This window comes from Callorhinchus milii, unplaced genomic scaffold (genome assembly GCF_018977255.1).
Source record: "Callorhinchus milii isolate IMCB2004 unplaced genomic scaffold, IMCB_Cmil_1.0 Scaffold12, whole genome shotgun sequence".
Lineage (NCBI taxonomy): Eukaryota > Metazoa > Chordata > Chondrichthyes > Chimaeriformes > Callorhinchidae > Callorhinchus > Callorhinchus milii.
In genome coordinates, this window is record NW_024704753.1 from 2,966,525 (window position 1) to 2,991,496 (window position 24,972).

The 24,972-nt window shown below is 40.2% G+C and overlaps 1 protein-coding gene across 2 annotated transcripts in view; it reads left to right on the forward strand.

Annotated features, from left to right (window-relative positions):
• chl1b (cell adhesion molecule L1-like b) overlaps window positions 1-24,972 on the forward strand; it is a 141,208-nt gene that overhangs the window by 88,295 nt on the left and 27,941 nt on the right. For both annotated transcript variants that reach the window (XM_042339560.1, XM_042339561.1), the window contains exons 21-23: window positions 943-1,147; window positions 2,316-2,438; window positions 24,536-24,715. In XM_042339560.1, the coding sequence (XP_042195494.1) occupies window positions 943-1,147; window positions 2,316-2,438; window positions 24,536-24,715 (508 nt within the window). The remainder of the gene's footprint in view (window positions 1-942; window positions 1,148-2,315; window positions 2,439-24,535; window positions 24,716-24,972) is intronic.

The window sequence follows — 24,972 nt, forward strand, 5'->3', positions numbered from 1 at the left end:
TAAATATTGTTTCCCTTCTTGCTCCAGCATTTCCTACGATATCCACCTTTATTTTAAAGACCAATGTGCTCTCTCCAGTAGATTTATTCAGAAGTGTGTTACGATATAGCTTCCGTCAAAACCACTGCACCTCTGGCTCACAACTCGACAAGTTATTTTCCTATGCGTCTGCACCTCCAAAGTTCGCCATCCATTGAGATACGGCGCTTGCTATAGTCTCGAGCATCGATGTGTTATCAATGTGTTGACGTGAATTGTCGGTGTATTCGGACTCCAAGATAATCAAGCTCACAGTGATGTTTGCATGGATTACAAAAGTTTACGGCTCTGTTAATTGTACAGAAAGACATAGTTAGCAAGAACAGAATTAGTAATTACAGACGTTTCTTCTTCTTTAAGTGATACCTTCTCTTTTGACGTCTTTCCTGGAACTATTCCAAAAAGCAACAGCTACATTTATACCTTACTTGTTTACTTAGACTTTCCTTCAACTCTAAGTACAAGACCATCTGGTTTGTCTTGCAGATACTGTTTCTGTGTCTTATTTCTCACATAACACAGGCCATCTGCTTTGAACATCCCTCTTTTTCTCATTACCATACCAAACCAAGCAAGGACACTAGATAAGGAAAAGACAACATAATCAACTTAACAGAGTCTCATCAGTGTACAAACGGCGTCTTTATCTACACTGTCACCTGTACAACACAAGGAAACCCCTGATTTGCAAAGGGATAATGGACAATGTAGATTGTTGGCCTAAAGGGAGTTCTTTGTTCCACCATGTGATATTTCTCTTCCTGACCATTTTTGTTTGTTGAAAAAGAGTGCTATTATCCATTGAATTAGCATCGACGATTCCTAGAAACACCGTTTTGCAATGTGATTGATTTTTCTTTTAGAGTACCAGAGTCTAAGTGAAAATTTGCTTTCCATCAACAGATCGTGTACTGGAAAATCAAAAGCTTGTTGGAGAGGAGGAAACGGCACCTTGAAAAGCACGTCCTCACCTTCAGTGGAGAACGGAGCCATGGAATGGTCCCAGGTCTGGAACCCTACAGTAAATATCGCCTGGCGGTGATGGTTTTTAATAGGAAAGGCAATGGGCCAGAAAGTGCGCCCATTCACTTCGACACCCCAGAAGGAGGTAAGAAGTTGGATGGTACAATATCTGTAACAGACGTTTGAACAAACCTAAATCTCAGCGGGTGAAAAAAAAATGTGCAAATTTGTTGCGTGTTAAAACGAGTGTTGCAACCTTGTGTGAAATTTCCGAAAGGATCAATTCTTTTTTTTTATTGTCGCAGATAGCTTAGAATCGGTAGCGTTTGCACAGTTTGCTTCAGTTTAATTGCTTCAAAGTTCATATTTTACCCTCGCCGGGTTAAGATGACATTTGTTGAAATTTAGGACATAATTAAATATTTCAGTTATCTTGAGGTACTTGTCGAAAAATTCTCTTTGTAATTCGGTCGGAAGGCAGGGTAAGCAATATGATTTTTTTTTCTCAAATGATATTAGCGCTATACTTAAATAAAAAAAGATAATTAAGTCTAAAAATGACATTAATGACCCCTCACGTATTACACTGTCTAAGACCAGGAACCATTTAAGTTGATTGAATGCATAAGCACGTCTGCCAACAGCATTCAGGTTCATTATGAACAAGCAGACAGAACTGAAAGAGGTGACAAAGATTTAACGGTTTCATTCCCCAGATCTCTTAGCACATTCGTTGCACGTGTTAGGACTGAAAGATTCGAAGAAACGGAATTTGTTGGAAAGAAAATTGAAGGAAGAGAGTTCAAGATCTTCAGTTTTACTGACGATAGAACTTTGTAGGCAGTTGAAGGGAGGTTAAGTTTGTATACCGATCAGAAAAGTCAGACATACTGCTTTAAGTGAAACACCATCTTTCTGTCTATTGTACCATTACATAACCTACCATCTGGTCAGTGAAATCCCTGGGAATTATAACTGAAGATCTTGGTATGGAAATGACGAGAATAGCAACATCTCAATAGACATCCAAGATGAGAGTCTAGAGTTATCAGCTTTCTAAAGGAAATCCAGAAAGATGGGCAATTTAATTTTCTAACAATAATAATTAGAAATATTACTTTCTCTGCAATCAAATAACAACAACAACAACATTTGTATAATACCTTTCACATCAGGAGGACGTCTCAATGTATGAAACTTACATTGGGTACTAAGCATACTAACTGGATTAGTACTTCAAAAGCATTGGTGATATTAATGGAGCAATAGACCATCATTAACTAATGTGTTTGACTTTTTTTTCCATCTGACAGTACCTGAGCAGCCCGCCTTCCTCAGAATAACAGGGATTGCCAAGGATGCAGTAACGCTCATGTGGGGACCTCCAATAAAACCCAATGGCATTCTCATCGGATACTTGCTTCAGTACCAACTCAGTAAGTAGTAAAAAAAAACACCCTGCATTATAATTAACTGGAATAGACTAGATGTCCCACCCTCACATAGTTTATTTATTTACCAATACACTTCGCTCTTTTCATTCAAGGTTTTACGGTGAAAATACTGTACCATTTGATTTGTGATGGTTCATTTTTAGAACAAGGACCATTAGAAATAATCCTTACATTCGGTGTAGCACCTTTCACGTCACGAGCATACGTCAAAGCGCTTCACAGGCTATACTGCGAAATGTAGTGATGGAGCGTTTTGTGGAGTAACATTTCAGATGATCTACATCTGCTCTGTTTAAAATGCTTAAGTTCCACCTGTTCAGGATTGGTAAGACATGTTACCAATTTGTCATTAAAAATATGCTTGATAAATGCATGTTGTACAAATGTTGATATTGTTTCTGAAGGTATAATAGCTGTTTCTGTTTCTTATTTCGAGTTTCGCATTTCTCACAGCTGCTACTTCAGAATTGAAGTGCACACAGGCTTTGCTGTTACAACACTTAACTTACGACGTTATGCTAACCAAATCAATCACTTCCTAGTAATCCTGGTTTTAATGCAACTTGTGCCGATTTTGTAGCCAGCGGCAATGTTTTCAACAAGGAAAGGCATTTTTGCTATTACAAAGATTGAGTTATTAAATGATAATTTTCGTGTTGTGAATCTGATGCCTTTATATCTTAAGTTTCGCACTCGCGCTCATTATGAGCCGAGTAATGAAGGCAAACTGTTGCGTTATATCTCGAAAGGTTCAAACTAAGTAACAGTTTGAAGAAGAGAGTTGTGGTGTCACGTAGTGTTTGCAGTGCAAAAGGAAGCCATCTTGGTCTGACGATTCCATGAGCTGGTGCTGTCTAGCCTAATCCCAATGTCCCTGCTCTTCCCCATGCCATTTAATGTTGCTTTTCTCGAGTATTTATTCAATTGTTTTGAAAGGCTGCTATGGCCTCAGCTTTAACAGCCGGAGGTAAGGCATACCATGTTCTATCAATCCTCAGTGTGAAACAAAATCTTCTAACCCGCCCTATTTTCTGCTAGTGCTAATCTTGCTGAAATAGCTGAATCTATTACTAATTCCATTGTTAAAACTTAGTGTATCTACTTATGTACCTTCTAGTCCTTTACCTTTAAATGCACCAATTGTGCACTAATTGGTTCTTGTCCTATTTGGTGCATCTGATTACCAATACAGTATGAGATATTTTATGCATGTATGATTGTGGATGTCTGTGTAGAAACTGCTGACATTTGTAGCAACAAGGAAAGACAAGCTGAAAGGAGAGCCGTATGCAGTGCTTTAATGCACGCTCCATGGAGTGCTTCTTGATTTGAATCTGTGTGAAATCATGCCCTATCAATGTAAGAGAATTGGGTTTGAGTCGCGCAAACAGAGAGGAACTCGCCCTGGGGGAAGCTAGTCTTGATTAAGTAATTCCACCAAGAAATCTCTTTGAATAGTTCCAGCATGAATGCAGGTGGGACAAGGTCATTCAGGCACCTCGCAAAAATGGTCCCTTGAAAATTCTTGGGTGATATTGCTTCCAGCTTATTAATAAGCTTAAGAAACTAACCAGCGTTTGGTACCCAGTAGCACACACCTACTGTGCATGCACCTACTTGGGTATTCAACATATCCTTAGCTCCTCCGGGCAAAGGGATTTGAAGTACAAACACTCTTTCCTATTCCAAATCATTTTACCAGCCGTAGCACAGCACAGCAAATGCTGATTTTAAGGTCCACGTGGGGTGTTTTACAGTTGTGTTTTGTCAGATGCCTTTTTAAGACTGACATACCAACAGCTGTCTATACTGGAAAATGAGTTGTCTGTGTGTACCAATTACTAAGTACAGAACCTTTTTGCAAAGTGGCAATTTTGCGTGTAAAGAAAACTTAGCACAATTATCTCAGTTGTAAATCGAGAGAATCCCATAAACCTACCATATAATTTTAATAATCCAACAACAGCTTAAATACATTGTGCTGAACAGAATATTGATTCATATTAATACGTTCAATTACATTCTCAAAACTTACCGATGTACATGTGGAGCAGCTTTCGAGGTTACAATCAAATGATTCACTTTCCGGATAACGTGATGAATGGTTTAGGAAAACACTTGTACATCCAATTCCGTGCAAAGACTCTACTTGCACATAGTAAGTGGGTTTGATTTTAGATAGCATTGTAAGGATGTTTCTTAATTAAAGTAAAATGTCTGCAGGGTAAAATCAAAATGCAAGCAAATAGTCTAATATTTCAGCTGTCGTTCTAATACCATAAATTGCACCCAAATAGCATTATTAAACCAGATGGCAATCTGAATGGATTTATAACGAATATGTGTTATGTCTTGGGAAAGAGCTCGTTTTTTTTTGTTGCTAGTAGTTACCTGCGCAGCATGTTAACAACGGCTGACTTGAAGACCACAAACAGCTGAAGGCATGAAAGTGAATGGAAGGAGTTTGGTTTGGTCAAAGAATGTGCATGCGCACATTTGAATCTGCTGATAATGTTTTAGATTGCATTTTGCAGTAATACAGCTCCAAGGCACTATTAGGAATTAAGTTGCAACAAAGATTTGATATTGGAGGGATCTGACTATATAAAAGCCCATCCTCTGGACTCTTGGGCACTGGCCAATTCAAAGAAGAACGACTTTCAAGTTCTTTTTGAAAGGCGTGTAAATAGCTGTGCTTCCCTCTTCCTCGAAGATTTTTGACAATCATTTTTCAAATGTTAAGTATATAGCGACTGAATTGTGGATTCCTGAGACCTTCTTGTGTCAGTTTGCAACTCCATGTTTCCAATTCAAGTAAGAGTTTTTTTTGTTATTCGGTGTTTATTTTGAGTGCAGTTTGGAGTCCGTAGTATAGTGGTTAGAGCACTGAACTGGCAAACAAGAGGACTTAGTTTCGTTTCCCAGGCAGAGCGAAATCTTTGGCAAGTTTCCTTACTTCTCCTAGCTGTAGGTAGGAAGCCATTGTTGATCGATTGGGGGATCTCTTTCCGGTGGTAATATTCCCACCAGAAAAAAATTTGTTCATTCAATTCATGACTGTTGTGGGCAATTGGCTGCCATGATTCGTCCACAAAATACACAGTCACTCCACTTATATTATACAGTATATTCTGGGAAGCGCTTTGAGACCTTTCAAAGACGTGATTAGGCGGTTTATCGTATGCAAGGATTATTATTATTTGTTTGAGGTTATGAAAGTAGTGCTCGATACTTTAATCACAATTTGTATAAATGCAGGCTTCTGCCAAAATACCACACTCAGTATAGATGTGTTTGGTTCTGAATTTTTCCCCTTGACTAAAGTGTTGAAAGAGCATCGTACACTGGGCAGAAAATGTTCTTGCTGGCTTTTGGGTTTCGTTTGACGTTGATTATTATTGTACATTAATTAGTACTGGTAGCAAGGGAGATGTCTAGAATAATAGAAGTCTTAGCTCAGTGCAAGCAAGCCCATGTATAATTCACACGCATGCACCACTGTAAAATTTGTGTTCCGTCACCATCCCTCATGTGGGTATCATTCAGTGTTTGGAATACCATAAATATTTGAGGAGCTGAGTGACTAGACTGACATTTCATTGTCCTTCCTGTAATGTTAAAATAAAAGTATATTTACTCCAGAAAAGTAATACCGATTCTTTTGAAGGAATCATTACCAAAAGTGGAATCTAAAAGCTACTCAGACATCAGAAAACCAATGGATTAATGGCTGAATCACTATCACATTTCTAAAGTAACTGAGTGTCTGGAAAGTGCTTTTCAGTTTATGTTTGTATCAACTATATCCTCATACCATTTTGTTGGGCATATCCCAGGAATCAAACTCTGCCATTGAGATCAACCAGCACAAGATCTCTCTCAGAGAAGCATTAAAGCGTTATCTAAACGCATTAGTATCCTTTTACAGAAGGCAGCTGTAATTACTGCCTTGACATAAGAAATTTCCTTGCTTGAAAGGATTGAATGCATTTGTTTCTGGATTCCTATCATAATTATGTATATAAAAAAAACTGCAGGTGGTATTTAATGTAAGAATTTCTTCAGCATATGTTTATAGTAGAATCAGGTTTAAAAAAAACCTTATGAAACCTGAAGATTGTGTTGCCTGTTATTTCAAACGCTATTTGAGGGCACCTCAAAACTCAACAGGTTGTGACATCAAACTCCGAAAAATAATTACGGGTAACGACACAATACAATTGCAATGCAATTTATACTTATGTAGAAACTTTTCATGTTGGGCCGACGTCCCAAAGTGTGTGACTGTTCTGCCTGGGGCCTGGAGCTGAGTGTGAGAGCTGAGGTGGGGGTGGGGAGTGGAAAGATGACCCAACGGGCAGTCAAAGAGGTTCATTTTGAGGCGTAACTTGAAAGAAGGGAGTGGGGGGAGCGAGCAAGTCGGAGGGACTTGCAAATGGAATTCCAGAGAGAATGGTATATTGAGTGGTATTATTTCCAATGCTATTTTCTCACTGAGTTAATCCCATTATTCAATACAATACACATTTACATTTATATAGCTCCTTTCCCGTCGGGAGGATGTCTCAAAGCACTGGAAGTTTCTAAGGTTCGGACCGAGATGGGGGTGGGGAGAAGGAGGAAGGGGAAAGGTGACCAAAAGCGTAGTCAAAGAGGAAGATCTTGAAGTGGATCTTGAAGGAGGTTGAAGGGACTTGGGGAGATCCAGAGGGTGGGGGCAGACGGGCTGAAAGTCCTACAGCCATTCAGCCCCATTATTTGCCTGATTTTATTTTCCTTTCTGCAACTGATTCACCATCACGTCTTTTTCTTAAAAAAACGTTTGTTGAATGTTTTTTTTTGACTGTCCCTCCTCCATCCACTCTCTGCCCCATATCCTCACAGTCCATTATGTGTCCGATCACTACTACAGCAGTAGGCACACTGCCGTTGCTCCTGTGATTTCACCGCAGCTGTTGCTGCCCCCTTCACCACCAGTATTATTTTACACAGATGATAACATTTACTTTATACTTTAACTCTGTTACGCATGACTGAGTGCCAGAAAAATCAATACAACCTGCTATTTTGCATTACCCACACTGTGCTAACTTTTCAAGTCAATCCCTTACTTAATATAAAAGCCATTTCGGACCATTACAGGCATAAATGATTATCAGATGAATAGAGGCAGGGTAGTAAGAACATATATCCACGCTAACATTTTGCAAAAATTGGAGCGATTCCATCGAGTATTCGAGAAATGTCTTTGTCATCCAAATCGAAACAACTTGCATTTATGCCACGTCTTTCATTTGAAATAAAACAACTCAAAGCACTTTCCAAAAGAAAATTGATTAGAAATGCAGTGATTGTTGTTCGGTTGGCAAATGCAACAGTTGATCAGCATTGGCAATATCCTGCACTCAACAATGAGATTAGTAGCTGATTCATATGAATTTGCAGAAATTTCTAAATGCAAGATTGTAACTCTCAACAGTACGAGCAGGGAATTACAAGACCTGAAAATCTGGTGCTGTTGTTTTGAACTGGATTAACCTACGGCCCATTGAACCTGGAATTGAACCATCCTTGTTTAGAAGCTAAAGGAAAGGTGCTTTTGATATTCTACTAAATACAGTCGAACACCGTTATAGAAGGATAGTTGGGCATGAATAAGAATCCAACCCGCTTTATAACGGGGCACAATTACAGGTCTGCCAACTTCCAACATGCGCATTGTGGAAGAAGTCACATTTTTGAGTGCATTTTTAGCTTTTTTTGTTAAGTAAATGTTGGGTGATCACACCCCCAATCAAACCTACATTATAGCAAAGGTGTCATAATGGGGCTCGACTGAAATGTGCCAAACTGGCTTCCCTAATCTGTACAAACATTGATTTTGGTGTCTTCATTACAATCTAAACTTGTTCTGCATGCCAACTGTGCCTTTTTTATAATCATCCTTTCCCCTCAGGAAAGTCAAGAGAAAGGGATGCATTACTGAGCACAAGTGCTTGGAAAACCAAGTGTTACTCTAGCCAGTTTCAAAGGCAAGATCCTGACATGAATATAACACAATTGCGTTTCAAAATTACAGTTATATGGGTTAGAAATGACTGTTTTGTAAAGTCATTTTTTCAGACTCCGTTGTCTATGTCAAGCACAGTTCAGGATACTCCAGTTGCTTTTATTCTGAGAATACTTTGAATGAAGGACTGTGGTGCTGAACATCTTATTCTGCTGAACAATAAACATAATGTTGGCTTTGAGACACTCAGGACATTAAATAAGTACACAGAATAGCGGTCGATGATGATGCAGAGCTACAGGTGCATTCCTGAACCAACGAGTGGGCAGAGTTGCTGATTGTAGACTCTACTCGGTCGTTGCAGCAGAAGTGGCTGTGAAATGCCAGTTACATTCATTTGATGAAGGAAGGACAAGTTGCCACTGGCAGCAGTGTGTGATGTCCAATTTGCCCGTTGGCACCTTTCTGACTGACAGAGGGTTTCATTACCCAATCTGCTTTGTTACTGTTATCACTGCCATGATTGGGTGGTACTTCCTTGCTTGCTTATTTTAAATGTTGCTGTCAACTAAAGTGTGTTGTAATTCCCCCTTCCCCTCCAGCATAAAAAAGCCGAGAGGTTTGGATGAAGAAGGCTTTTCTGCCCATTTGATCTCATCCTTCTAGAATAACTACCCCCACTGTCTCCCCAAATTTGTAGTGGGGGTAAAGAGTAAGAAATAAATTGACAATGTTGATTATTTTGGCCTTGACTAAAACACAATTCAATCTGTAAAATGGCAATTGCAAAGAATGTATTCATATAGATATGTTCCAAATAATGTCCTTCAGACATGTATTTGAATTGTCTCCAATTAAGTCCTGCGTGTTATTTTAACTTAATGGCACTTTTCTCTGCCGTTAGATAAATGTGTTGAAATCTGATCACATTCATAGCTATTTTCAGTGCAATTTTGGCCTTGCTGCTGCTCTGTCTGCAACTAACCCTGTGAAGAACCAGTTGGATTAAGAAGATATACACGGGCTCCAGAATGTCTCGTGACCCCAATGTTGACGAGACGGTGTTGAGCTAGCGAAGGAATTACATGAGAGACATTGGAAAATATGTGAAATGGGGAAACCTCTGGAGACGTATTGGGGCAGAGATCAAGGAAGAGAGAGAGAAACCAATATTAACAGAATTTAACAGCCAGAAATAGGCAGGATTCTCTTGTGAGTGGCAGAGGAATGGACAGAGAAATCCGATAGCCCCAGAAAATAAAGGAGATGGAGACAAGTAGAGGAGAGCAACTATTGTTGGGGTAAAATATCATTTGTAGAGTTGGCTTTGCAGAGGTAAGAGCAGTGTCTGTCTGTACCGTGACAGTGCTGCCACTTTAGAAAGCTATTAATGAAACTTGATGAGTGTAGTTCTAAGAGGACAGTTAAAGTGCCTCTGCATTGAAATAATGTGAGCTCTACCAGTCGTGCCCCTTTTCAAAACTCAAACTGTTACGAAGGACCATTGCTTTCATTTATCAGAAAAACACTTTATTCTGTTTATTTATAATGAATTTAGTGTTTCTTTTATTCAAATGCTCTGATATAACGGTGTCAGGACAATAGGTGGAATTATTCAGTCGGGCAATCTAAAGAGGAGCTGAATTAAGTTCAGTAAAGATCTAGTCATTAACCTAGGGTGATGCTGTAATTTCAATTATGCTGGTTAATTTAGCTCCCTCATCGTCAAGCTCAGTAATGCATTTAAGCTTGTTTGACAACTGTGTGATACACGCTCGCTGTTGAAACAAGGAAGTTGAAAGAAAGAAAAGGTGTTAATAAGAGCACCACCCCTTGAAAAATATTTTTCAAACACTTTTCCCTTCATTTATTGTCACGTTGGGAGCCAATAGCACACCACAGCAGCTAGAATTTACCTGATATCAAAGGCCATTTTGAAGTCTGGAAGTGAAGACACATTGAAGTGGTTAGGAACAGGGATCCTTATTTTATACTCTCTCCGAAATGCCTTGGCCAGTTGCAGAGAAAGGATATTAGCCGGATATTATAATTTTTTTACAGTATTAAAACATCTGTTGTGCCCCTGTTCTGCAATAACAGCAAGAGCCCTTGTTTTCTGACTGCAAAATAAGTGCTTGAAAGCACACATCAGCCGCCACAGAGAAACTAAACCTGGATTTGATTGCAGCTCAGCTCAGTTGAACCACTCAAATTTCCGTGATATCTATTCTTTGGTTCCATATAGAACTCACTTCTCATAAAATACAATCTAATAACAAGTCCCAAAGCGGCAACTTTAAACAAGAAAACAGAGATTGTGCCCCCACTCGCTTTACTCCTGGGATTAATGTAGATCATCTCAGGAGTATTTTCATTCCCTCATCGGTACGTGTAGTAACAAGTCAGCAGCTGAAGTCTTCAGAAAAGTCACAGATATTATGCCACCAAGACGCAGAGCATTCCCCCAAGCCAGGGGCCTCAAACAGAGCCCAAGTCTAAAGAAAGGAAAGATCTGGTCTCATTTGACAACAGCGCATGTCATGTTCAGCTTTTTATACAAAACGTGAAGGAAAGTGCCGTGGAAAATGTTATAACGCGGGGCGAGATTTCACGGACACAAGCCACCGCGTTCTAACACGTCGCTGAACCCGGAAACGATCCGCTGAATTGTTTAATGGGGCTGGAGAAATCCCAGACCGTTTAGTTCACGCCTAAAATACGACTCCCCGACCACCACTACTTAATTAAGCATTGATTTCACGTTGAACATTGATTTTTATTTTCCCTTCCCTGGCAGCCTGGAAAAACTAGCAAGTATTACAGATCAATACAAATTGGTGTGTTTGCATCTTTGGCTTTGATTTTTTCCCTGCACCTCCTCCTCTACAGGGTATTTACAAAGTTCTGTTACACCCCCCTGTTGTGTTTCTTTTTCTACATTGCAATGACCAATAACTGAATCAGGCTGATAATTGTGTTTAGAAGTATTTGATTGCATTCAGTACGAGCGCTTAACTATTTAGACATCCAGAAAATTGGTGTGTGTGAGCGCCATCATTTTCATGGTGCAACAACTTCTGTAACATGGATAATAATAATAATAATAATAATAATAATAATCCTTGCATTTGATATAGCGCTTTTCACGTCGGGAGGACGTCCCAAAGCGCTTCACAGAACACACTGTAAAGTGAATTGACTATATATTTGTGGGCAAACGCGGCAGCCAATTGCGCACAGCAATGTCCCACAAACAGTCGTAGATTGAAAATGACCAATTTATTATTGTTTTTGGTTTTTGGAGGGATTATTATTAGGCTCTGTGTGGAGTAAGGAAACTTGCCCAAGGTTTCGCCCTGACCTGCCTGGAATTGAACTCAGGTCTCTCGCTTGCAAAGCGAGTGCTCTAACCACTGAGCCACAGGACTCCACAAAAGGATGGAGTGACCAGGAAGTTACTACTATCAGACATTGCTTCTCAACAGAAATTCATTGTAAGGAAGAAAACACGAAGGGAACAAGGCATTGTAAATACTCGGTACAATCAGCAGCCTCTTCGTTTGGTCTGAACCCCCACTGTCAGAGGAATGTGCTTCCGTATGCTTCAACCGAGCAGAAAGAAATTCCACAATTCTGCAATGCTGAACAGATTTCATCGCTAAGAAATGTGGAAATCCTCGGCCCCTGAATTGCCGGAATGCTGCTCCATCAGAATATATTTTGAGAAATGTTGTCACATGTTTGTTTGTTCACAGGCACTTTTTGCAACTACCGTGTAACCTACTTTAATCATCCGCATGTAAAGTGCTGATAGTAGCTAAATACCGAGCGATATATAGAGGAACAGCTGAAATCAGAAAGAATCCATTGACCCATTTAATTAGTCTGAAGAAATCCCGAGTTTTTTCTTGGAATGAATTCATGTGCACATCAGGATGCGAAATACAAGTGCCGGGAAATGCCACTGGGTCATTTTCTTCTCTCGGTGGCAACATAATGCACTCCAGTTTAGTGCTGTACTTCAGTGGTTAGAGCCCTCGCCTGGGTTCGATACCCGGCAGGGCAAAATGTTGGGAAAGTTTCCTTACTCCACACTCCTCTGTTTACCAAGCAGTAAATAGGAACCTGGTTGTTAGTCGATTGGCCGATCGCTTTTACGGGGGTAATAATTCCTTAAAAAAATATGGTCACTGAATCCACGACTGTTTGTGGGGACGCTGCTGTGCGCAGTTGGCTGCTGCATTTCGCCCACAAAATATACAGTCAATTCACTTTACAGTGTATTCTGTGAAGCGCTTTGAGACGTCTCGAAGATTTGATAATGCACTATATCAAATGCAAGGATTATTATTATTATTATTAGCTCTGCTCGAAAGCCAACTTTACAAGAATAGTCCCAGCGCACCAGAGTGAATTGACAACACAAGATTGTCTTCCCTCCGCTGGGTGTAAGGAAGCTGAAACCAGTTTGATTATCTGAACTTGGTTTCTTTCCAGTGAAGTATTTGTCCCAATACAATGCTGCCTATAAAGCAACATCAACATGCATTTAGATAGAGTCGTTAATGTGGAACGTCTCAAAGCTCTTGACAATATAGCGGTGGATGTCGATCAGGGAAATCAGAGACTAAAGGATGTTAGAGGAGAGAGAGTGAAGAGATTGGAATCCGAGAGAGGAGAGAGAAAAGAAACTGGAGATTTAGTATCAAGTGAATTTGGTTCAGTATCGAATGCCATTAAATCAGTAATTTCCTTAAGAACATAAAAATAACATATCAACTTGGCTCAGTTGGTAGCACTTTTGCCTCTGATTAAGAACATTGTCTTATTTATACCCAATTCGGGACATAACAACAACCACACCGGAAGGCGTCTCAGAGCGCTTCATAGTAAAAGATCCAGGGGGAGGGGGGGGAAGGTGACCAAAGGCGCGGTCGAAAAGAAAGGTCTTCAGCAGAGACCTGAAAATAGGAAGAGAGGGGGCGAGGCGAAGGGAGTGAGGAAGGGAGTTCCATAGCCTTGGGGCGTAGTGGCTGAAGGCGCGGCCGCCGAGGGTGGAGCGGAGGACTCGGGGGACAAGGAGGAGGCCAGACCCGGAGGAATGTAGGCAATGGGCACTGTTGTGAGGAGAGAGGAGGTCAGAGAGGTAGGGGGGTGCAGAGGAGTGGAGGGATTTGAAGACAAGGGTGTTGTCTTGAAGTCGATCCTCTCTGGGATAGGCAGCCATGCAGTCTGGGAAGGACTGGGGAGCGGAGTTTGGTGCGGGTGAGAATGCGGGCGGCAGAGTTTTGTATAATCTGGATTTTATGGATGGGAGTGGAGGGAATGCTGGCGAGGAGGGTGTTAGAATAGTCCAGCCACGAGGTGACGAAGGCATGGACCAGGGTTTCAGCGGCTTTCGGAGAGAGGTATTGGCGGAGACAGGCGATGCGTCGAAGGTGGAAGAAGGCGGTGCTAGTGAGGGGCCGGATGCGGGGGGAGGAAGGATAATTGGGGGTCGAACCTGAGGCTTAGGTTGCATATGGGTTCAGAGAGTTTTAAGGGGACACAGATTGATAGCTCATTCCTAGGGAGGGGAAAGTGGAGCATTGGCATTTGTTATTATTTTGAAGTTCTCTCCCTTTATTCTTGATTTTTTTGTGTGTATTTTGGAGGAGCAAATATGTTTCCTGCATAAACAGCAAAATAGTTGCTGCCGTTTATGTACGCCTACAGTCATTACATTTGACAGTGCTCATTTTGAGACTTAATGACATTACCAGTGCTGTCTCAAAGCTGAGGATTATTCTTGTAATTAATCTGTGAAATGGAAACGCTTACGGTGATGCACTAGATGGTGCTGTCTGTACCTGAGTACAACACTGACGTGAGTTGACGAGTGGAAAATCTTATCATTCCGCAGAATTGACAGCGTCACTTTGACGATCACAGAAAGAAGTGAAGGAAAGTGAGTGAGTCCTGTTTTATACAACCATTAACTGGGAATGTAGTGCTTGAACAGCAGCTCTTTTCAATGGTTAACCAATTTCACTGGTTGATAATGAACTGTATTGTAACTGGACTGTGGCAACAGTGACTTATTCCAATAAAATTCTCTACTACACAAGTGGGATACACCATGCTGGCTTGAAGCTTAGAGTTCCTTTAGTACTCATTAAAACTGTTTACATAGGCCTGCTGTAAGCTGCCAGATATACGTGACCAAAATGGACTATCCAGAATGTGGTGTTATGACTGCTCAAATTGAAGACATTTCATCACTAATGCACCAAAGTGCTGGCTTCCTTTGGATACAGTGATTAGAAATTTCACTGCCCATTGATCAAACACAGCAAAATTATACAGGGATGAGTCAACATTGAGTGCTTGGCCAGAATATTATTACGTGCAAGAAACATGACTGCAGCTCCAAAAATACGCGTGGAAATCAAGAGTAAAGAGTGTTAGCTTGAAAATGAGAATTCAGGAAGTCTTTATTCCAGTCAAAGAAAGTGATACAAAAGTGCCAGAATGAGAAATTATGATTGGTATTACGAAAGAACTGGGCAAGTCCCTGTCAACTAAAACAGATTCAGGATTATTAGATTTAGAGAGAGGTTGAAAGAATCCTGCAGGAACTAGAGACCTGAAATCTCAACTGCTTATAGCGCACAAAAAACACAGTCACTACACTTTACAGTAAATCCTGTGAAGCGCTTTGAGTCGTCCTTCCGTCGTGAAAGGAGCTATATCACCTGCAAGGATTATTATTGAAACCACTCAGAGTCATGCAGAATTGGGGGAAGTCCTTACAGTTTTAATTTGGAAGCTGGATCTTTTTAGGAAATGTGGATAACCAAATTTAATTTGGTTTCCAAATGACAGTTGATGTAGTAGCGACTTTGTCTTTTGCTGCGGTCAGCGGAGCGTCTGACACATCCAGCACCGTGCTTAAGGGTATCCAAACCAAACCGAGACTTCTACATATATATGTGGAATATTCACTTGCTCCCTGGAGGTTTGCACTTTGCTTACCTAATTGCAGAGAGTATTCAGCGCAGGTTGGCAAGAGCCAAAGCTTGGGGAATCCAAGCTTGTAAGGCTGCATTTGTTGCTATGTAAATAGATGACCCCAGTTGCCAAATCAACCCGACTCCTTGCTCTACGAAAACTGCACAGTGTCAACTTCCCCACTGACCCTTACCATATCAGCATGAATGTTCTCTGGTAACTTCTCAACACCTGGTTTGCTTGGCTGGCTGACAATTTTCACTCTTCCCCTTTGCTTTTCCATTGTCCACTTCTTGTTAGTGATTGTGAGAATGAGGATTAAAGTGTTTTGAGAATGGGAAATATGGAGATTCGCAGCACAGAAATTACTCTTTCTCCATACCCTTTAATATTTTTGCTGTTCAGATATCTATCCAGTTCCCTTTTGAACGATCAGCCCACAAAATACACAGTCAATCCACTTTACAGTATATTCTGTGAAGCGCTTTGAGACGTCTCAAAGACGTGATAAGGCGCTATATCAAATGCAAGATGATTATTATTCTTATTCTCTGGATCGAGGCTGACTTGGCACTTGTGGCAGTGAATCCCAAGCCCTAACAACCGTCAAAGGGAAGAGGACTGATTGTCACATCTAGATGCAGTGATTTATGGCACGTCAGAACAAAGCAAAGTACTTGCTTCATTGCTGAAAGGATTTCTAATTATTGGTTGTGATAAAGTACATAATCCACATTGAGACAAGGTGCCATTTACCTGTCAACATTAAAAAGAAATTATAACATGCAGGTTATAATGTATAAGTAGAAAATAAAACTGTAGCAGTATAAAGGTTAATCTCACAGTAACAAAACAATATTGAATTAATGGCAACTCTGTCTTTAAGATAACTAATTAGTATGAGAGAGCAGCAAATTAAATGTCAGATCATTTAAGTGCGAATTTTTGTGAGAGGCGATGCACTTTGAAAATACCGAAATCCCAATGAATCACTCAACATACATTTAATGCTGCAGGCAAACCCACCAGCCTGGTGCAGAGGTTAATGTATTCCCATGTGTATGAACCATCTATTTTCCTTTTCTGTATTTGAAGTGAACATTTAATTTTACCCGACAATGTATTGTGATAATCGGGTTAAATTTATTGTGAGAATGAACGTTATGAGATGATCAGTCAGGTACAAAAAGGCTTTTATGCTTTCAAGGTAGCCAATTATCTAATTAGATTACAGAGAGGAGAGAAGTAAACTCAGTGCTGTGAGTGACAGTAGTATCTATCATTGGCTCCTGATTCCTTCGAAAACATTCGAGGAAATATCTGCCTCTTCAGGCTGGATGGCTTTGCAAATTTTTCACTGCGCTGCCGAGATAAATAAAACAAATGTTTGAATAATAATGCATTGTCAATGTCGAGCAATTTAATTACAGTAAATTTAATGCTGCAAACCAAACGCATATGTTTAGCCTTTAATGGGCTGCGGAGGGGATTTGTTTTACGAACTGTGTCAAACTGGCTACCAAATTGAGCCTGAGTTTTAAGAATTTCTAAAATTTGCCACAATCGTACCTTCTCAGGCAACAGTTTTAAGGTTAAAAGCAGGTGGTATTTTGGATCTCTGGCATGTGGCGCTCAGAGGGTTAACTTGCCAGTAGAGATGCTTTTTTTGGCCTTAATCCTAATGGGCACTGTGGTCTTAAATCATGTTGCAGCTGCAATGGAATCTAAAGCCATTCATTTATGATTTCAATGGGGAGTTCATCTTTATTCGAATTGTGTGGCTAAACTCTGCACAGAATGTGACCAACAATGTAAATTGGATGGTGCAGCCTTTGTAAATTCTCGGCATGCTTTGTCGGATCGCTGCTTTGGGATATCTATTTATGTTGCCTTCTTGCCTGTATTAAAATATTAAAAAGATGACAGGAGAAGGGACTCATGGCTGTGCATATATCAATGGTTTTACCACATCAGTGCCTGCTTTTGGGCTCCACATCACTGAGATTCGCTGACAGCTTTTACCCTGTGAAAGTCACCTGCTTTGTCTTATTGGGGGGGGGGGGAAGGAAAGAAAATGCTAATTCTGGAAGGCTGCAATCAAAATCAATATTATGAGCTGAATACGTAGTAGTCTTTCCTGACCGATCATCTCATGATGTTCAGTCCCAATGAGAAATAAGCCAAATGAGTGATTCAGTGAGACAGAGCGGTTAACATTTTGGGTTGAGCCCTCCCCTCAGAACCTTTGCCTCAACGTCTTGTACATTTTTGCCCAATTACCCTTTGTTAGTGCACATGGAAGATTGCAAAGACTTTGTTGCTTTCTATCAAGCCTTGAATTTTGCAGAGAAGAACTGGAATAATTAATTACCGAGCTCACGATTGCACTGTAACCTTAAACTATGCCCGTGGGTAGCCATGTCTACGTAATCATCTGTGTCAGGCAGCTTCACCACTACCACCTGATTTGCCTACAAGCCGACTGGATTAATTGCGCTGCAAAATGTTTAGCACAGAAAATAAGTTGTAGCAAACACTTCTTCGACATGAATTATTTCTCTCGACTCTGTGTGTATGTGGCTGGTGCATTATTCAAGCCCAGCTCCAGACAAGGACACACAGGCAAGTTGCTTTGCTGTTGGTAGCGATTGTTCCAGCGCTGGGTTCGTAGTGGTTGGTTCAGAAGCACATGAACCTTTAAGCATTGCTGACATTTGTACAAATAAATGCTTATATAAAGGGTGTTTATTTCTGATGAGCTCCCTCGATAGCCTAGTGGATAAAAACACCAACTAGTGGAGCACTAAGCCACCAGGCTGCAGATTTAAATCCTGATCTGTGCTGAGTTCGCTGATCTCAGCCGAGAGGCCCAGGAATACTGCAATTGACCTCAACATCAAGTGCAGGTTTATTTTGTCAAGATGAGATTTTCTCCTGTTTCTCAACAGCAAGGGGCCTGAGACCCAAGCTTTCCTGGAAGCATAAAGGGGGAGGTCGGAAGAATTTGTTTTCCGCGAAAGCTTATTGGGATTGTGTGTACGCGTCACCGAAAGTGGCTGCTGATGTTGAATTCAGCTGCATTATCTGACAAGGGAATTGGACAATAATGACGGATAAAGGTGTAAGGAGTACGTTGAGAGAGCAGGAAGCTGGGATGAGATAAGATGGCATCAGTATAACACAGATGGAGAGGTTTGGCTGAATACTCACCTCTGGATGGAAACCCCAATGTGAAAGGCGCCATATAATATCCAAGGTTTATTATTATTATTGTTACAACTACACATTGTTACAATTTTACACAGTAAAATTCTGTGAAGCAATTTTGAGGACCGAGCCTTAAAAGCTCTCTTTTTAACTACGTTTAGGTCACCTTCCACTCCTCTTTCAAACTGGGAGCTTCGAAACGATAGAAAAGAAGAATTTGTTTCATATATTAAAGATTTAGTGACAGATCTAGGGAAAGAATTAAGTTAGAAAATCTGTAACTGTGAAGTAAAAGCTTTACATCCAGGATGAGTAGATCGGATTGTGACAGGGAATTTCACGAATGTTTTTGAAAGAAGGCCTAGTTCTACAAAACTTGTGAATCTGCTTATATAATGAAGCCAGCGGTATTGGGTGGAAAACTAATGGGCAAAATCTCTGAAGAAATACTGCTTGTTGGTTTTCCCTCCAGAAAACATTGGTATCGCAGTATATCCTCCACGGTGAATGTTGGGGAAGGAGAATGTTTTAGAATGTCTGAAAATGACAGGTTAGCAAAGAAGTGGGCATTAAAATAAAAAGTGGAGGATTTAAATATTCACAAGACACCAGGACCACGTGGGTTTGATCCAACAATACTGAAGGAAATGAGAGTAGAAACGGGAGAGGTTGTGAAGGAAATTTTTCACAGCTTACTGGGCACAGGGGTGGTATCAGAAGATGAGAAAAGGAACGAATCTTCTCTCAATCTTTAAATAAAAAGTCATAAATATGATCCTGTGAATTTCTAGATCTGCCAGCTTGACATCTATAATTGGAAAAAAAACTCTCTCGAGTCTTTTTACAAGAAGAATAATTGAAAGTTCGAATATGAAGGGTAAGTAAAGGCAACAATTGGGCTTACAAAATCAATCGGAATTCTTTCGAGGATTACAAGGACATTAGGACGTTGATAGTATTGTCATTGAAGTCATTTATCTCAACTCTTGGAGGGCATTTGATGCTCGCCACTTTGCAAGAGATGTGTGATTCAATGAAAGTTATTGGTATAAGAGGGGAGGTTTTAAGATGAGCAATTGATTAGCTGAGTAATAAACTAAGGTAGATGGAGATAAGTGGCAGTTTTCAGCAGGCTTTTGAATCGTCTAAAAAGATCAGTGCTATGATTCATTGAGGTGTGGTACAGGAAATAGCCATGAACTGAAATAAGCCTCAAATCCACCTTTCCAGTAAAATCCTACCCCAGTGCAATGAAAAACTAGTCGTTCGTGAGAGAAGCAAGGGCCGAGAGAAAACTGGAGCAGGAAAATTCGTGTAAAAGGATGGTGTTATTTCCCAACTGTGGTTGTGTTGTGCAGCTCATGGACAGAAATTGGCCATTTTTAAGTTAAATTCAAAGCAGTCTGGGGAATCAAGGACCATCAATTTTCTTAAATATCTTTGAAAAACCAAGGGAGGTTTGTTGTCACGATGAAGAATTTTAAAATGCTACTCGCCTAAAATATTCCCAGTGTCTTCTTGGCATATGTTGCCACCGGTGACAAATCCATATCATAAAACTCATCGCATAACTTATATTGCTATTGCAGACCACCAGATTAGAAGCTGTTAAGTATGTACTACTCATACTCGTCCAGTGTTGGCACTAAAACCATCATATCTCCTGCAGATAAGAGGCTAACAAGGCTGGCCCAGAATTAGTAATCCACAATCAATGCCATTTAAACACATGGCTGGAACTCAGACCTACACATATACAGCAGTGAGGATCAATAAATAATATATAATATCCTTGCATTTGATTTAGCATTTATCACATCTTCGAGACGTCTCAAAGGGCTTCACAGAAATATACTGTAGCACTTTTTTGAAGGGAATATTACTCCCGGAAAAGCCAATTGACGAACAATCAGGTTCCTACTTCTTGCTAGGTAAACAGAGGCGTGTGGAGTAAGGAAACTTGGCCAATGTTTTGCCCTGCCCCTAATTTTAGTGATAGAGATCATTTTATTTATGCTTCTGTCAACTTTACCATTGATGCCATTGCCAATTGTGCATATCAGTGCATGAAATCAACAATCAATTTGACAGCATGATGTGTCTGGAAACGCTACTATTTGCATCCATCAATTCTGCTGTCGCTGAGTTTTGGTCAGAACGATGAAGAAATGGAGCTTCTACAGTTCTGAGGGTTAGTAAAGTAGCATTTCTGGCATCAGCATCAAATAGAATCATACGTTCAGACAGTGAATGACTCAATACCCACTTGTTATCAGGGAATGTGATACAGAGCTGGAGGGGTATCACAAATCTTTGTCAGGTCTTGACGGCTTTGCCCAACAATGCTTATCTTCTGCATGAATCAAGTTCACTTAGTGACGGCAACTACTTGTTAACCTCCAAATTTGTTCGGTGGCTTTGCACATAAACGGGTCCAGATTCGAAAAAGAGCTGTGGGCCATAATAGATTACAAGGGAGGTTTGGGTGGAAAAGCCCTTTGGCCCATTTCAGCTCATCCTTCCAGAATATTCACCCACCCTCCCGTCTTTCCCATTGCGACATTGAGCTGTTTCTGAGTATTTTAATTTTCTGCAGCTTTTGGTTTGGGTGATGCACAACCCAATATCTTTTTTGTCCAACTGATTCAATTTTAAGATTTTTTTTTCATTTTCATAAAGCACTGGTTTCATGGCTCATGATTATTAATTTAAATTTGTCAATTTATGTTTTTGCTAAAATGAACTACAAGCAGCAACAGTAATGTTGTTAATTGAGACCCAGCGAGGCAGAGGAAAGATGATGAGAGTTTAGAGAATAACAGTGACATGAGAGCAACGATGGACAAAATTATTTCTCCTTTGAGCACATCTATAAAACGATCAAAGGATGTGAAAAAAGACAGGTTGAGTGTCACGTTTTGAGCATCTCTCCTATTTTTATATAATTTGGAGAGGGATTTTGGAGTTGGAGCACAAACACACTTAAGGATCGATCAGAATAGAATCTTAAAAGTTTATAATTTAATACTTCAAATCTTTCACTTGGATGCACACATTGTTAACTCTAAAAACTGAAAGGTGCATAGGGTTTTATTCTTACAAAGGCTCAACCCTCAAATGGAAAATTGCAGCTCTTGTTAGTGTATGTACTATATTTTATTGTTTTCACCCTCAACTACCGATCCAAATGAATAACACATGAACACTTTGTGCAATGAAGTCACGAGCACGTTAGATCAAGTTGAAATCACTGGTTCTGGTACCTATTTGCCATCCTATTTATGTAATGAAAGTGTTGAGAAATGTCCGGACTTTCAATGAATTGAAAAGGCTTTTTGACTAGTATTATTTTTAAGTTCAATTCTCCTTTTTCCCCAACAGAAGTAAAGGCAGCCTGACAGCTATGACCTATGCAGTTCAATAACTGCCTTGGGTATATATTTGCTGACCCTGAAAACATTTTATCACACATGCCACAAAGCTCTATCATTAGACAATTGCAATGAATAATACTGCAATGCTGTTTTGCCCATTTGATATCTGGTGCCCAGGCAATTTTTTGTTTCCTTTTGACACAATGATTGGATTTACACACCTCGTCCTACTTTGGGCTGGTATGGAATTGGGTTTTAGCGCTCATTGCAAATTCATGGCGATGCTCGGAGATATTGCAAATGCTCTCCGAATAGAAGCAACATGGGCAAGGTGCTTTACAGTAAATGTTAACCCTCAGAACGACATCAAGTACAGAGAATTCCATTCTCCCAGCCCTGACCATTGCTTTCAGCTCACAAACTACTGCAAAATCAAGCTCACGGGCGAGAAATTATACCCAGTCTTAGTTGTTGTAATTTTTTGTCTTAAAATTTAAGATGATGCAAATCTGTGGCAAATTCTACATACTTTTTCTGTAACTATTTTCCCCAGTTCGGCACCCTCTTCAATATTAAGGCAAAACAAAATCTTAAGGCTAAGACTTGGCAGAACTTCAGGAAACGAAAATGAAGATGGTTATATCACAGGTGCAATTAGTCAAACATTTGATACATGTTAAGATGTCAAATCAAGGCAGGTTTGTGACTTGCTGAGTTATGGTGTGGTCAGCACACCCATTGCAGCCCAGCACTAACAGCGCTCTGTGTGACTGTGTGTTCTTCCACTTTCTGAGAGTGACGGGAGGGGAAAGAAACAATACACAGTGCCTGCGTCAGACAGGAAAATAAAAGGGTGCACCAGTCAATAAAACTGTTTCTCTAGCCATTTATTTACTTCAATTTCTTTTAGATATGTTTTATTGAATTGACACAGGAAATCCTCCTCCTCTCCACATCCTAGTAGCGACACACAGACTGAGCTTTGTAAAGACTCAATCTGACAACTGGAGGAGTGCTTCACAAGACTCCAAGGAAATAATAAAGTACCGACATGCATTGTAGTTCCTCTGAAATACAGTGATTGAAAAACAAATAAAACCAGTGTGATATTTGCGTGCTGAATTGGCATAAGGTACAATAGGTTAAAGTGGAATATCTTTCATAGCGTATGGGTTATCCAGGAATGCCATCGTCCTCTATTAGATGCTCTCAACCTCTCTATAAAATACAGTACTGTACTTTCCATTGATAGACAGGAATTTTTAACTCTTTAAGCACCATGGGTACACTTCCTATCTGGGATCTGGTATATTTCCCTATAACCCAAAGGCATTCCCAGATAGTATAACAATAATACTGATAGATATGTGAGAAGCATATAGAGTAGGCTATTTAGCACCTCGAGCCTGTTCCGCCGTTCTATAAGATAATAATAATAATAATCCTTGCATTTGATATAGCGCTTTTCACATCTTCTCGACGTCTCAAAGCGCTTCACAGAATAGGCTGTAAAGTGAATTGACCGTATATTTGTGGTCAAAACGCGGCAGCGAATTGCGCACAGCAGTGTCCCACAAACAGTCGTGGATTGAAAATGACCAATTTATTATTGTTTTGTTTTTGGAGGGATTATTATTAGGCTCTGTGTGGAGTAAGGAAACTTGCCCGAGGTTTCACCCTCTGCCTGGAATTGAACTCAGGTCTCTCACTTGCAAAGCGAGTGCTCTAACCACTGAGCTACAGGACTCTGCTCTAGCCACTGAGCTGCAGATCATAGCTGATTTGTACCTTAAGTCCAATTACTCGCCCATGCCCCATATCCCTCAATACCGTGACTTAACAAATATCTATCCACCTCCATCCTGAAGATGTGGATGGATCCAGCATCTACAGCCTTTTTGCGGAGAGAGTTCCAGATTTTCACTATCCTTTGGGTGAAAAACTGCCTCCTGATTTCACTCTTAATTGGCTTAGCACTAATTTTAAGAATATGCCCTCTTGTTCTGGATTCTCCGACCAGAGGAAATAGTTTCTCTGTATCTACTCCATCGAATCCTTCCATTATTTTAAAAATTCTAAGCAGCCACAAGCTTCCAAGAATGGAAGCCAGTTGCCATTTTCATTCAGCAGATTGCAACAGAATCATAATATTACAATATAAGCAAGGCCAATTAACAGTGCACCATAGACTGCGATATTTCAAGTCAATCTTGATGATACAGTGGAACATAATGTGTATAACGTAGTAAACATTAAACAGATGTAATAATCCTTTTTGTACAGCATCTATAATGTCAGAATGTCTCAGCGCTTCACAGTTAATTGCTGTTAAGTGCAATGATTGTGCATTTATTGGTAAACAGGGGAGTGCCTTTGTGCACAGGGAGATCCCACAAAGTAAATGACCAATGTGTCTGGAGGGACACAAAGTGGGGCAAATTCCCTTCTCTTTTTGAATGCTACAGATCGTGTTATGTCTTTTTTTGTTTGTTTTACAGTTAATGACACAGATGAAATTGGATCGCTGAAAGCAATAAATATTACAAACTCTACGGTGACAAAGCTGACTGTGTCAGACCTGGACACCAGCAGCAAATACAAGTTCTATTTGAGCGCTTGCACCAAGGCAGGACCTGGGAAACTTATCACGGAGGAAGGGATAACTGTCATGGAAGGAGGTAAGGCAATCATTTTTGTAACGTGGAATCTACATTAACTGTATACGCCTGTGTTGTAATTCAAAGCATCATTGGATCGTTGGACTATTCTGGGGTACGGTACATGAAATGCGAAATCTTCCTGCACAATTTACAATAACAAAAGTGCGAGACTTTGCCTTTTCTACAAAGCGCAGACGAAACGGTAACTTATTTCATTTCCGTTGCATCCAACTGCTCTGCAAGGTGCTTCACGCCTTTTTAAAAAAAAATAGTGA